General features: G+C 37.0%; 1 protein-coding gene across 1 annotated transcript; it reads right to left on the bottom strand.

The window, feature by feature from the left end:
* Positions 1 to 909: 909 nt before the first annotated feature.
* LOC135944117 (UDP-glucosyltransferase 2-like) lies at positions 910 to 13228 on the bottom strand. Its single transcript, XM_065490860.1, has 9 exons — positions 12984 to 13228; positions 8722 to 8875; positions 7773 to 7954; positions 6982 to 7309; positions 5947 to 6092; positions 5142 to 5379; positions 3958 to 4177; positions 1723 to 1847; positions 910 to 1471 (listed from the first exon to the last, which is right to left on the bottom strand). Exons 1-9 carry the CDS (start codon positions 13104 to 13106, stop codon positions 1314 to 1316), a joined length of 1674 nt encoding a protein of 557 aa, XP_065346932.1. The 5' UTR covers positions 13107 to 13228; the 3' UTR covers positions 910 to 1313.
* Positions 13229 to 13512: the final 284 nt, after the last annotated feature.

Raw genomic sequence — 13512 nt, 5'->3', positions numbered from 1 at the left:
ATATTTTGCTATTTTTTATTTAACTTTATAAAAACATTGGGTGAAATTGCGAAATAGATTTAACAAAGACAAAATCTATGGTGAACCTTCTCTGTAACACCACGAAAAATGTGATGTCCGCATTGTCCACTGCTCCTTGTAACTTACAGTCCACGCAAAACTGAGAAAGGTTTTCTCTGCCCAGCAGCAACTACCGTACCGCGCGCCAGCCAACAAGACAATAATAAATCCAGCTCCGTGTATCTAAACAAAAATATTAGATCAGGGTGTATTAAGTAAAAATACGAAAAACACGCACCTGTAGTGAAAAATAGAGGCATTGAAGATATGGAAAAATTACTGTTTTCGCCACTCTACTTTTATATGGGATTCTCATAAGAACTGGCGAGATGTGTAACCCGGCAGAATCTGTAACTTTACCATAGCTTTGAGTGAAAATTTTTTCTCAAGGAAGATGTTATACATGTTAAAGACTCGGAGGGACTGATCTCAACTGCTGGCTTCGTTGGCAACCACAATTAATTGTAAGGCAGACTTGAGAGGGTGCGCATGTATAGCCGAGAGAAATGCGATATACCTATGTGGAATTGTTCTGAGAATAAAAATCCTTACGTTTACCAAGATCATTAGAGTGGTTGGTGAATATAATATACACAGTATGAAATAGCTATCACATTTCACCGATTCATCAAATGTACACAAATCAAATTTCTCAAATTTATTCACTCCAGACCTCCAGAGTCAAATTTCATAAATACAAAACTTTGAGGAGGAAGAATACGCACGTATTGGGTGAGAGCAGGGTGAGAGTAAAGCAAAAATTAAAATACAGATCGCAGTGCTATATTGTGGTACACTACTCAACACACTCACAACATAGATTTCAATTCAATTTATCTCATTTTTTTATCGGTATAACACAATAATTATGGTAGCATAATGGTTTTGTCATACTGATGAGAGTCCTTCATCTCATTGCTTACAAGTTTGATTTCCTTCTAATACAAGCTTGAATTTTGTAACACCTATCTTTTTCGCTAAACACCCGATAAATGTGCTGCCATTAATTGGAGCTCACGATTTTTGTTGAATGTGATTTATTTCAAGGAATTACAAAAGTTAAATTACCAAAAATTAAAAATGTATGTTAAAAGTTTATTCTGATAAATTAATTGATTTAATATTTACACAATATATATTAATAGAAAAATCATTGTAGTGAACAAACAAATCGTATTCACAAAACAGGTACTTCTCTCTTGATATGATAGTTCTTTGAGGAGAGTTTGAAAGAATGCACGTTATGTACATAACTAGTGCTGTTTCAATTTTTTTGTCGTGCAGTTGATGCGGGTGGCGCACTTGCTGATCAGCGTTGCGGTCCGCCTGACGCAATAAAAGGCAACCAGCAGCAGGGCCAGGATATCCAAATATAGCCACTCAATGAAGCTTAGGTCGCGCAGTGCTGCACCTAAAAATTTAATTATTAGCGTAGTATGAAATCATTTTCAATTAAAAAAGGGATATATGATAGTAATTATCACAACAATCTAAATATTGAGATATGACTGATACGAGCACGTATACGAAATAACATTTGATCAGCAATACACGCTCTGCTAGCTCACAACATCAAAAATTGTTTGTGTTGAAAGGTAAATTGATATAATTTACTGCGCATGCTGGTAATATGGGAAACGTTTTGACAAGTGGAATTTGAACCTTGTAAATGGCGCGGAGCACCCCGGTGTCGAAGAATGTACTCGGTCCAGAAAACGGCGCTTTCCAGAGGGCTTATTGGCTGGTCGAGCAAATAGCGTGAATGGAGCTCAGCTTTATGCCTGAAACTGAAACATAATAGTTGCAAGCAGACTGACATCTAAATCCTTCCTGTTTCAAATGTCTGCTCTCGCTAAAGTGGGAGGAAACCAAGGAGATATTTTATTCCGTCAAATAAACCTATCAAATTTTATAGGTTAAAATTGCATGCAAAGCATATCGGTACTCGTTGTAATCTAGTAATCATTTGCTCAACACAGAAGCTTAAGAATAGGTAGCAAGTCAAATTTATGAATTGATTTTTTATAAGAATTATTGAAAGTTGTGCGTTTAGCGGTTGCCGTGGGCAGCAATACAAGCAAGGAAAAGATTCGAGTTTGGCATACCCACGCAGAACCCACAAACTATTTATTTCCGTTCCGAGAATTTTGTTGCTGTGACGGAGTTGACATTTTGAAAATATTTCGCGACTTGCTGATTTTCAAAATTTCCGGCGATTTTTGCCTCACCATGGGATTTTCACTGTTACTAAACAGCCCGTTGGCTCACATATCAGGAGTGTCAAAGCATTGGGAGATATTTGAGCCGTTCGGAGATCTTATACTGGCTTCCAAAAAATAATTTCAGAGATGGTAAAGGGTGGCTAATTTAGTGATTTGAAATGCTCAAATATTATAACGGGCTGGCTGGCGCACCGACGTCGACTCACCACTTGCTGGTTTTTGCACCTTTCCAGCGGCTTTACGGACAAATATCTGGCGTTTCAATCAAAGACCTCGTTGCAGGAGGCGAAAAGATGGCCAAATTGGGCCAAAGCTCCTCTGCGGCCACTCGGGCCCCATGTTATCCGCTTGGCGGAGTTATTATCGGTACCTGGGACCAGTTGAGCTCATAGCCCACGAGAAGTGTTGAGCAGAGGTTAAACAAAGTCAAAAAAGCATCAACACTTCAAATTGATGTGTTTAAAAACTTTTAAGATAAAAGGTAAGAGAGACCGTTTCTGGAAAATATTATATTACAAGTTTATGTTGCATTTCCATTTTTTTTATATTTTATTATTATTTTTTGAAAGGTGGAAATTCAGAGCTTTTAGAGAAATATGTTGTATCAAAACATACATGACAGCGCATGCAGAACAATTTGCCCTTATATATTCTCCACAATTTACAGTTTGCGTGTATGAGGAATAGTAATAAGAATCGCGCACCGACGGAACGGCGGAAGACGGAATAATGAACTCGCAAAGAGCTTCTGTCACAAACAGAGCAGCAGAATTCTCTTGTCTCCCCTGTTTGTGGCATTTTCCTGCCGTTTTAATTGTACATGAAAAGAGATGGAGAATTAAATGAACCAGACTCTAGCTAGGTTTAATTATGCGTTGTGCACACTCTTCAACGAGTTTTGGAAAAAAACGTATTTTACACTCCCGGCTACTTTTCCATAATTCTAATTACCTATACAGGCGCAGAGGCAGGCGCGTGGCGAAATGTTATGCGAAATAAAAATAAAAGTGTGTACTCGATGCAGAATCGATGAAATTCAATTTAAATAAAGGCGCTCCACGTCCTTCCCAAGAGAGATAAAGGGAACACAATTTCGGAGCAAGATAATCAGGAAAAATAATTTGTTTTCGAGGTTGTCAGTTTTGACATACACATGATAAAGTGCTTTTGCTAAACTTTAATATCGGCCATTTCTGAAGAGTTTTTTTGGAAGTGTGAGCTAGCTTTGTTTCCAAAAAAGTGCAATCTTATGATTTCGTTAAAGAATTTTCCTTTCTAAATAAGTAATTTCAGAACCATCATAACTGCTTTTTGCAGCCTTAAAATTACGTCATTATTTTTGCTACCGAAAATTAATTTATTCAAGCTGTTATGGCGTGGAGGAAAATTTTCAAATGTATTTGAGGCATTGCAATCGAGATGGCAAATGCTAATTTTAACAGAGATTGAGATGTTTCTTTGCATTAAATTAAAGATGCATTATCGATTGCTTGTCCATTTACCTAAGCCTTATCAACTAGACTCAAAATTTGTTGCAACTAAATTTATCACAATCCGTTGGGCCCAACTAATTTTAGCTGCAGGACCTACAAGCAACTATAATTTGACACCGTATTCTTCTACAGTTGTTTTTCTCTCCCTTGATGACAAAAAGAATAATGGCTTTAATTCTTACGTGGGGTCTTTGATGGCTCTGTTTATGGCTGCAACAAGGCGGTAGGCGGTTAGTCCTCGCAATTCTAACTTAATGGCGTATCCATCAGCCGCGGCTTTGGCGGCATTGGCGTCGTGATCGCAGAATACGGGCAGCATGATCGTGGGCTTGGCGTGGTAAGCTGCTTCAAACATGGACAACAAGCCACCGTGGGATACCAAAGCCACAACCTTTGGGTGACCTAAAGCATTAATGCAATTAAAATTGTATTAAAAAGCTTATATTAGAAATTTTCAGAGCAATATATAACGCTGTTGAAGCGGCAAATTGGAAGTAACTGTTCACAATGAAAAACAAATATTAATAGAGTTGCAAAAATCGATCAACAGTAAAAGCAAAAACTAAATTCTACCCTTTGTACGTCGATACTCCAACGATAAAAATTAAAAATATTTCATTGTTCCTAGTGCGTATTTAACAAAAAAAGCACATGGTGGTTGAAGGCCTGTGTTTTAATATGTACCAGAATTTTCAACTGTTTTTGTTGGTACCAATAAAAATTGACACCACAATGCTTAAAATGTACTCAAAATTAAGTTTTTGCTTCTATACAAGGTCCTATCATTGTGTCATTTTTATTGCGATAGGGCTTCTTAATATTATGAAAGCGGAATTATCTCATCGCATCTCTAGGGGAATGACTGATTGAAGATTGGCATGTGGGTTTTGAGGTCAGTGGGTAATATTGCAAGGTAAGCATCGTAGGGCATGACCATACTGCAGTCGATACAAATAGCGGAGATAAAAAAATACTCTGCGTCCATCCAATACCAAAATGAGTTTTTATTTCCCAAATGTTCCATTAATCTCAATTTACGCTAAAACGTTAAACTACACCAGCTGAATCCCTCGTGTGTGGTCTTCCAAATTTGGAAAGTTTTAGTTGGTTTCAATGAGAACACTAAGTAAATCATCATTTGTATAGCTGTGAAAATACCAACCTTTTCACATTTGACACTTTTTATTTGGAAAAATCTTTTTTTTTAATTTGTTATCATCTTGAAATAAAAGGAACATAATAATTTCAAAATTCAATTGTAAATAAGGGCTGGCCCTTTGCTTGATTTTTTTCTTTCATTTCATAACTGTTTCTTATAAAAGTCAGCAGTGAGTATATGTTCATTCAAAATAAAAATAAGTCGTACCAAGAAGGTCCTGCTGCGGCAGCCACCGGACGAGATGCACGTTAGCTGGCAGCGTCTCAGGGAAAGTGGAATTGTAGCCATTCTCCCACTTCCAAATCACTCTTTGTCGCAGTTTGGCGAACGCAGCCACAAACACGCGACGCAGTGCGGCCGGCATGGCAGCTGCCTTCACGCTGGATCCCATACTGACCACGACGGTGCCCTCGGGACCAGAACCGGACACAAATCGCTCTAGGTCCTGCAGCCACAGTACACAATTTTAACATCCCACAAAAGGCGCATTGTGACGTTAACATTTAATTTGGCCTCCTGGCTGCTCCGCCGAGGGAGTGCGTTGAATTTTTATTTTATCTATATATTGTAAAAAGTCAGGAAAATAAAATGCGAAGGATGCAGTCTTCCGCTTTCAAATATTTGTAGTTTACTTCCAGAAATATTCATATTTGAAATGTTCAACTATCATGAATAAATTGGAAAAGCAATTTCTTTATTATTTGTGTTCTGGATGCACTGGTTCTACAAAGATCTATCCGTTGCTTTGATTCTTTGAGCCAATTCCCCTCTTCTGCAACTTGCATAATTACATCATATTCTAAATTGCCAACGGCGCATATTATCAAGTTCCCGGAAGTAGTGTAATTTAAAGAAATTAAATGTTTCCCTTTCGCTGCGCTTGTCACCTTTGCAACATACGTACTATTGGAACAAATCAATAACTGAGTTGCTACTGAAGTAAACAGTCGGATAAATCAGCACGCTTAATTGTCAGTTGCCAAAGGGAGGTGGCTATCAGCCGATAATTTACCTTAGTCAGCGGTCGTGGAGGTCTGCAGTGGAGACAAGCGACCTCGGCTACGTGTGGCAAATAGGCCCTTGAGTAAGTTAGCGACGAGTGCCCGTTCTGCAAGACGAAACTGGCGTTTCTTTGCATCGCCAACACGGACGGAACTCCTGTCAGGGGCACACAAGAGCAATAGAAAGCCGGAGCCAATACCAATGAAGTAAAAATAATAATCCTTGTGCGGACATTTTGGTTTGCTACGTGAAACTTTAAATAAAGTTTGCTGCTATACTATAACTATAAGTGTTTACTTTTGTAAGAGTGTGCCAAGTGAAAATTGGAAGCCTTCAAAAACAGCAAAAAAAAATAGTGTGTTGCTTGCAAAATTTTCTAATACTCTCTTTTAGCAAAGATCTTATTAACTTCCGTTTGTACCAGTTACCCCAAAACAAAAGAAATCAAAATTGGCGTCTTTACTGGAATTGCACTCACCCTTTTAGTCTAGGAATTCGTTAAAGATTTGTGTAAAAAAAATTTTATGTTTGAGTAGTTGTAAAATTAGATTGAAGGATAAGTGGCAGGTGAAATCATATGTTTGTTTGAAACATCGCAATAATGTTGATTTATGATTTTTTTTCTTACGTTTCTTATTTGTAATCTAATTTAACTATTTCTGACGAAAACCAGATATGTGGTGATTATGAATGAATTTATTATTAAACGCATATATGCGTGCGACACTAATCCTATGTGGTGAATAGGTTCTATATTATTTTTATTCATTGCCTGTGGCATTACAGGATTGGGAAAAAGTAAAAATTTTATGCTTCATTGGAGAAAACTAATTTATTTCCAGAATCTTATTTTCCCCATGCAAAATTGCTAAATTGACTCCGGTGAGTCAAAACCCAGCAATTACTGAATTGGTGTTGAACCATTTTAATAATTTGAAAACAGTCGATGCATTGGAGTACTTTTCCCAACCCTTATATGACCACACAAGAAGGGTGGTCAATTATTATGATGGAAATTGTGAAATTAAAATGTAGTTTGTTTTACCTGATGGACCAAACGCTCTGTTTAAAATTGGCTGTATGGTTAATGTGAGAAGCAGCCAGTGCATGGTCCTGGAGAAGATATGGGCAGCACCATTAGCCATGCGTTGCATCACGTTCATTTTCTCTGTGTAACCACTGTTGAAAAAAGGCGTTATTGCAAAGGGCTCTGGATTTCCCAGGGCGGCGAGTGGTGCAAGATAAAGGCCAACGGTGTTTATCAGCATGTAGGGAGCAGAGAAGTGATGCACAAAGCCAAGGGCGCACGCACTATAGGCGCCGTCTAGAAGGAGCAGATCAAAATTCCGTCCAGAATGAAGAAAGTGCATAGTCTGCAAAATTTAATTTAAAATATGAATTTGGTTAATACTCACAACATATTAGCATTTTTGCAAGCTTTAAGTAAGTATATTTTTAAGACTAAATAAAGAGGAATACACAGTGCAATTTTGTCAAGAAAAATAAACAACAATTAAGTTACTTTTGCTGCCGCAATTTATGTTACAAATTATCCACAAACATTATCATTTTCATCTTTTAAATTGTTTCTGCTTTTAAATGGAGATGATAATATACTCAAGCTTGAAAAATAGAAAATGCTGGATATGCGTAACAGCGAGGAATTTATATTAAAGTACTTTAAAAGCTTTCTTTGAAGGTCTTTTCATTTATTCACGCAGATATAGGACTCAAAGAGTTATTATGCGCGATGTTCGCTTGCATTTATAATTCTAGCTCTTTTATTGCTGAACCAGTTTTCATGGCGATAAAGAGAAAAAGCGAAGAAAATCTAACCAGCGGATCGGAGAGCGTGGCCTCGCACACTTGGTAGCCGTATTGAAGGGCTTTCCACGGTGAAATCGGTGGATCGCCTTTCATTCTGCTGCCTAAGAGATCCCAGTCCTTTGTGAAGTCATTTACGTATTCAACCAGACCATCTGGGCAAAGCTCTTCTGCTCCTGCATCTTCAGCTACTCCTGATAATTATATCAAAATCAGATTTTAAATAGCAAAAAAGCTTATATTTTACAAGCAAAATTTTAAATCATTATTACTAAATTACAATATCCTTCATAGTTTTAGATGGATAGTGTTCAAAATTAAAACTGAGTACAGAGCTACTAGACATAAACAATAATTTGCCTTTTACATACAATTAGATTAAAAATATATACACATGACTTTAAAAATTGAAAAAATCAATTAAAATGTTTATAAAGAGAGGCATTCCTGAATGCTCAATTTTGTTTGACTCTCTAATGTTAATTAAATTTCGCTACTGTCGAAGTCGCGGCACTTCAAAGAAGTTAAACATTATTACAAAGCGCCCAAGGGATTGCTATAAATGGATTACCAGAATACCTAATTTAAAACATGCAACTCAAATATTAATTTCAATAAAGAACGCTCTCTGTATGCCCTCGGCGACGCATCTGCTTTGTTCGCACAGTATGCGGATATTTAGTTGTGAAACTGAAATCCACATTATGCGAGAACATTGCTATTCCATTTAAAGCGTAAACAGACGATACATTAACATTAACATAAACTCTCATTTCAGCAGACGCTTGCAGCGCTGAGTTTGCATTTCTGGATGCAACGCGTCAGAATGCATCTCATCTCGAAATATGCAGATCAAGCGACATATTTAATTTTTGCACTTAATATTTTTATTCCTGGTTACTCGAGTCTATCAGGTGCAAAACGGAGTGTGAAAAATGCTGAAAAGGATTTGCGAGCATACCAGGAAAGGCGCTGAGCATTGTGACGTTGTGACCCCTGGCAACCAGCGCCCTGCTGAGGGCTGCAAATGGCACTGTGTGGCTCTTGGTGCCTCCCATGGTGATCATAAATATGGAATCGCTGTTTACCCAGGCCAGCAGATCTGAAAACATCATCTGCAGCAGAAATATAGACAGGACTCACAAGAGATAGAAATACCATACTCTATATCTAAAAAAATTAACAAGTAAAACAAAAAATCTTCAGGTAGAGCACTTGGAAGAGACTAAAATCACTCATAGCTGCTCAGTTAAAAAGCTTCAATGTATACAAAAAATTTTGTTCAAAAAAAATTTAAAAAAAATTAAGGCAGGCAAATGAGGCAAAAGCTGACAATTTCGCAATCTTCAAAATAAAGTTTTCTCCATTCTGGTTATTTCACTTTTTCAGCTAAGTTGATAACCTGAATGAGAGATCTGAAAGGAGCATTGCATTTTAGTTGCTTTATAAGGGGGGAAACATTAATGATAGTAATGTCTGACTCTGAACGTAGAGTTGGTGCCATAAAATATTTAAATAAAATTATTCATTTTCTGTTACACCAGGTGCATCTTTCTCGTGGCGAAAACATCAGTTTAGCTTGAAATATGCCCATTTTTATACATCTACGAACCAAGGAAAAACAAAAGTTCATCATAAAAATATGAAGATAATTATTGTCGATTAAAAAAATCTTGAAACTCTCGTCGCGTGCCACTTTTTGCTTCGGTGCGTTGAAGAGATTTGTCGCTTTAAGTGCTGCGAAAAGTTCTGGTGTACAGGGTGTACACAACGCTGGTTGTTTCTATTCAAGCGTAAAAAATAAAAGAGTATTCTCTGCAAAAGCGGTCGCAGTTATACACGCGCATAATCGACGTGCATGTTTCACATGAATAATTTCTTGCCAACGGTGCACTTTTACATAAAGTAGATATATTTACTTTTACTAGAACAGCGCTTCAAGTTTTTTTTTTATTTTTACAGCAAAAGGGAAAAAGCAACTTGAACTTTTGCACTTGCATTTCTTGGATAAAAAATCTTTTGCCGCAAAAACGCAGATTGACTTGAAATACTAAAAAGAAATCAAAGAGTTATCAAATAACTTGAATATGCATTTAGTCAGCAAAGGCGAAACAACAGCCATGCTGATTAAGTTGGCTTTGATTTGCACAATATCTGGATCAAGAAAATGCAATTTCAAACCAATTTTATTCAACGCACGATTCCTAGGGAAAAAATTCTACTAGAGGCACACTAAAATTCGTTCCATACAGTGGAAGTCTCTTTGGGTTAATAGCAGAACAAATACCAAAAATTATTATTGCTAATCAAACGGTACAATAAATCACTATTTTAACTTTATTCAGAAAGTAGTGAACTTTGTGCAAATAACTCGTAATTTAAATATCAACCAACCATAAGAGCTTCAGCGGGCTATTTATACTAGAAGGGCTGGAATATTTCCTCAAAATAAATGCTTGTTCTGGGAAAAAGATTGTAATTTAATTTTGATTAACTAGATTGAAAAATGAATGAATGATATACTCTTCTGTAGAGGCAAATTATATTTTTTTTATCTGCTGGGAAGTCAGTCCGTATTCAACTTATTTGCTGATGAGTAAATTGTTTCATAGGTTTTGAGTGACAGCAGCATCCATCTCCCGTGTACCCCATGGATGAAACATATATATATATATATATATATATAAAAAAACGCAATATTTTATATCGTACTTCAAATAAAGACTAAATTGCTAAACACACTTGCACTCTAAATGAATACAGCGCACATGCAATCACTTTGCTTAATTTCATTTGCATAGATGTGGTTTTAAGAGTACTCAATACTCTCCAGGCACTGAGTGGTACTTACTTTACTTCACATGTTTAATTGAATTTGCGGGGCATTTTGTGGTAAAATCATATTAATTTTCCGAAAGGTCATTTCGACAAAAAGCTGGAATTTGAACGAAATTGCGGCGTTTCTAACTCTTTTAAATGTTAAATGTCTGGAATGCTCACTTATAGAATTAGGAATGTAATCTAAGACTTTTTGCTCTTTTTACTCATGACTGGCCATATGATGACTCATTCAATCACGTTAAAAAGTTTCATGAATATTAATGTATGATATCATACTGACTAAATGTTCATATTTAACAAAAATGTAGCAATTCTGATCAAAACTTGAGAACTGTGAAAAAAATATTAAAAAATCACAAAAACATAGTGTACTTTTTCACTGGATGGGCATTAATTCCACCATAACTTTTCCGTGGAACAAATAAATATTAATTAAACTAGCAGATCTGGAAATCTCATTTGCCTACGTAAAGGGACAAACACAAAAGCATCTCATCACCTTATGCATAAGCATCTTTTTGTGTGGGAAATTGAAACCTATGGCTTCCGGGGGAAATGTTTAACCGCGCCTCTCGCAACTTGGGAGCATACTACTGGTTTTGATAATTATTTTGGGATTACAACGACAGACGAGCTGATGTTCGAAATTTAATTAAAATGCGATTCAAAGCACAGTTGCCAAGTGAGCGGGCTAACAAGTCTTTTTCCATTGCGCTAATGGCCACTGTATTCACTCGGACGCAAATTTGTTTGGCTAAACGGATTACTCAGTAGGAAAAAGCGTTGCGCTTGTTAAACGGGCTTTATGTCAGAGCGAGTTTCCTCGTCAAAACGAAAATCCGCGTACGTTCCCATTTTCCTTGACGCTCGATCCGATTGTTGCTCCATTTTAATTAGTTTGAATTCATCCAAAGTAGTTTGCCCTTATTTGCAGAGCAACATGGTGTATACCCCTAGCGGCATAAAAAGGTTTCACATGAGGGTCAATATTCGCTATCGACAATTTTTTCTGGTGAATCTGCATTTAACTATGGAGTGTTAAAAATCATTGAAATTGAAAACCTTGGTAGGTTATTGAGATTTAATTTTTTCTTATCTTTTCCACCAAGAATCTTGTGATTCGATTTATATTTATCAAATCAACACACCGTGAAAATTCGTCTTTTTCCACTGAATGGGATGCTCTTCAATTTGCACGTCAAACGAATATCTTTTTACGACGCGCGGAGAAAATCTCGTTCCTCCAGCATTTGATATACTTTATGACACGAAGTTCCTTCTATCCGCCTCTTTGCCATTCATGTGTTAGCCAAGCATGCACGCATGCATGTAATATACGCCGAGGAACAGGAAACTAGCCTCGCGTGTGTCGTAATGCCGGTTCTTTCAGCAAGTGGATGCGCAAAAACTTTTGCCCAAGAAATGGTTTGCGTCAAGTTGCTCATTCTTTTTGCGGTCGCCACTGCATGCTGGAAGGAAAGAAAAAAACGCTGCTGGCGGGAAAGGGTCGAGACAGCCGTGCCCAAGAGTGGAAAAACAACGCCGTCTAATTGAGACTTGTGTACTTCTATTTCAGGCTAAATAAGTGCACTCCATGCCCTTGGCTTTTACAAAATAAGTTCAGAACTTAATTAGGGTTATATATCCTTCACCATATTTTCCGTCCAGTTCTTATTAGGCTGTAGCGGCTGTAGATTAATACACATTTTAGGCAGAAATGTTCAGATTGAACACAAACTTTGATTTGACTAAGCATAATTAATTCTTTGATCAACAGGGTTTGATTTTTATTTAAACGAGCATTCATTTATTAACTAGGTGTATTATGAATTAAAAGTCTAAATATTGATTGTAAACGGAATGCAAGTGGCCCTTGAGTGGGCTGGGTCCCTGTGCGGCCTGGTGCGCCCATATGTTATCCGTTCGCGGTGTTATTGGGACCCGGGTTTCAGCATTCGTGCTAGTGCAGTGCGCGCCCTTCCCGGTCCAAAAGGACAGGGATAAAAAGAGCAAAAAAAAAAGAATGAAAGCTTTATAAACTATTTTAATGTCTCGACAGGACGTTTAAATTATTTGAGGTTAGATGCGATTTTGAGGATTATTCAATAGTATATTTCCCCAAATTTTCACCACACTTACTAGCAACGTACAGTATTAGCTGAAAATTGATTTTTCAGAGCGAAATCTAATAAATTTTTTAAATGCCATTAAATTGATACATTAAACAACGACGAATCAATTTTTTGCTTCGGGCGTTTATGCAGATACTGCTAGTCAATTTTTGCCATTGTTCATGAATTTCAATACTTTATGCATTAAATATTTAACATGAGCAATATTGACAGTAATGTATAATTTTTTCTTGAATATAAAATCACTCACCAGCAGGTAAAATAAGGTCGATATCCGGCTGTAGTTCATTTTCCCGAGTGTCACGTTTGATTGGCGCGGACTTATAATATGACTTTGCAAAGAAAGTGACAGCGAGATATGCTCAGACAGCATTCGGCATCTTCAGAGTAGAAGCATCTTCCACCATCAACTGCCGGGCCAACACAACAAAGCCAACTTTTTGTCTGCACCAATGCACCTTAGCTGCTGCTTTTGAGAGGGGGCCTAGTTCTACTCCCAAACTTATTAACTCGCTGTGGCACACAAAAAACTTCGATTAAATGTTTAACCAGAATTTTCTGTCATTTCAATTTAGGAACTGGAAAAATACACTTCCACTTCTCATATAAGAAAATATTTAGTCAGGAGAAAGAAAGTAAAACTGATGTCTTATAGTAATAAGAACACGCGCGCTATGCTTTCCGTGTAATCCCAATTCCACCTCCAACGAAAAGTAATTTTGACTATCGAGATTACCAGAGCTTCAATGAACAGAAAAATTGTATCAGACTCAATTATA

Source organism: Cloeon dipterum, chromosome 4, assembly GCF_949628265.1.
Source record: "Cloeon dipterum chromosome 4, ieCloDipt1.1, whole genome shotgun sequence".
Classification (NCBI taxonomy): Eukaryota; Metazoa; Arthropoda; class Insecta; order Ephemeroptera; family Baetidae; genus Cloeon; species Cloeon dipterum.
Note: the sequence above shows the minus strand (reverse complement) of the source record. Positions and strands in the feature narration are given on the sequence as shown.

Excerpts from the sequence above, each read along its gene's own strand:
- LOC135944117 (XM_065490860.1), bottom strand. The coding sequence starts at position 13,106 with ATGCTGTCTGAGCATATCTCGCTGTCACTTTCTTTGCAAAGTCATATT. Across the intron at positions 7,955-8,721 it reads AATGCTCAGCGCCTTTCCTG|GAGTAGCTGAAGATGCAGGA; the intron begins GTATGCTCGCAA and ends TATAATTATCAG. Across the intron at positions 4,178-5,141 it reads GCCGCAGCAGGACCTTCTTG|GTCACCCAAAGGTTGTGGCT; the intron begins GTACGACTTATT and ends TTAATGCTTTAG.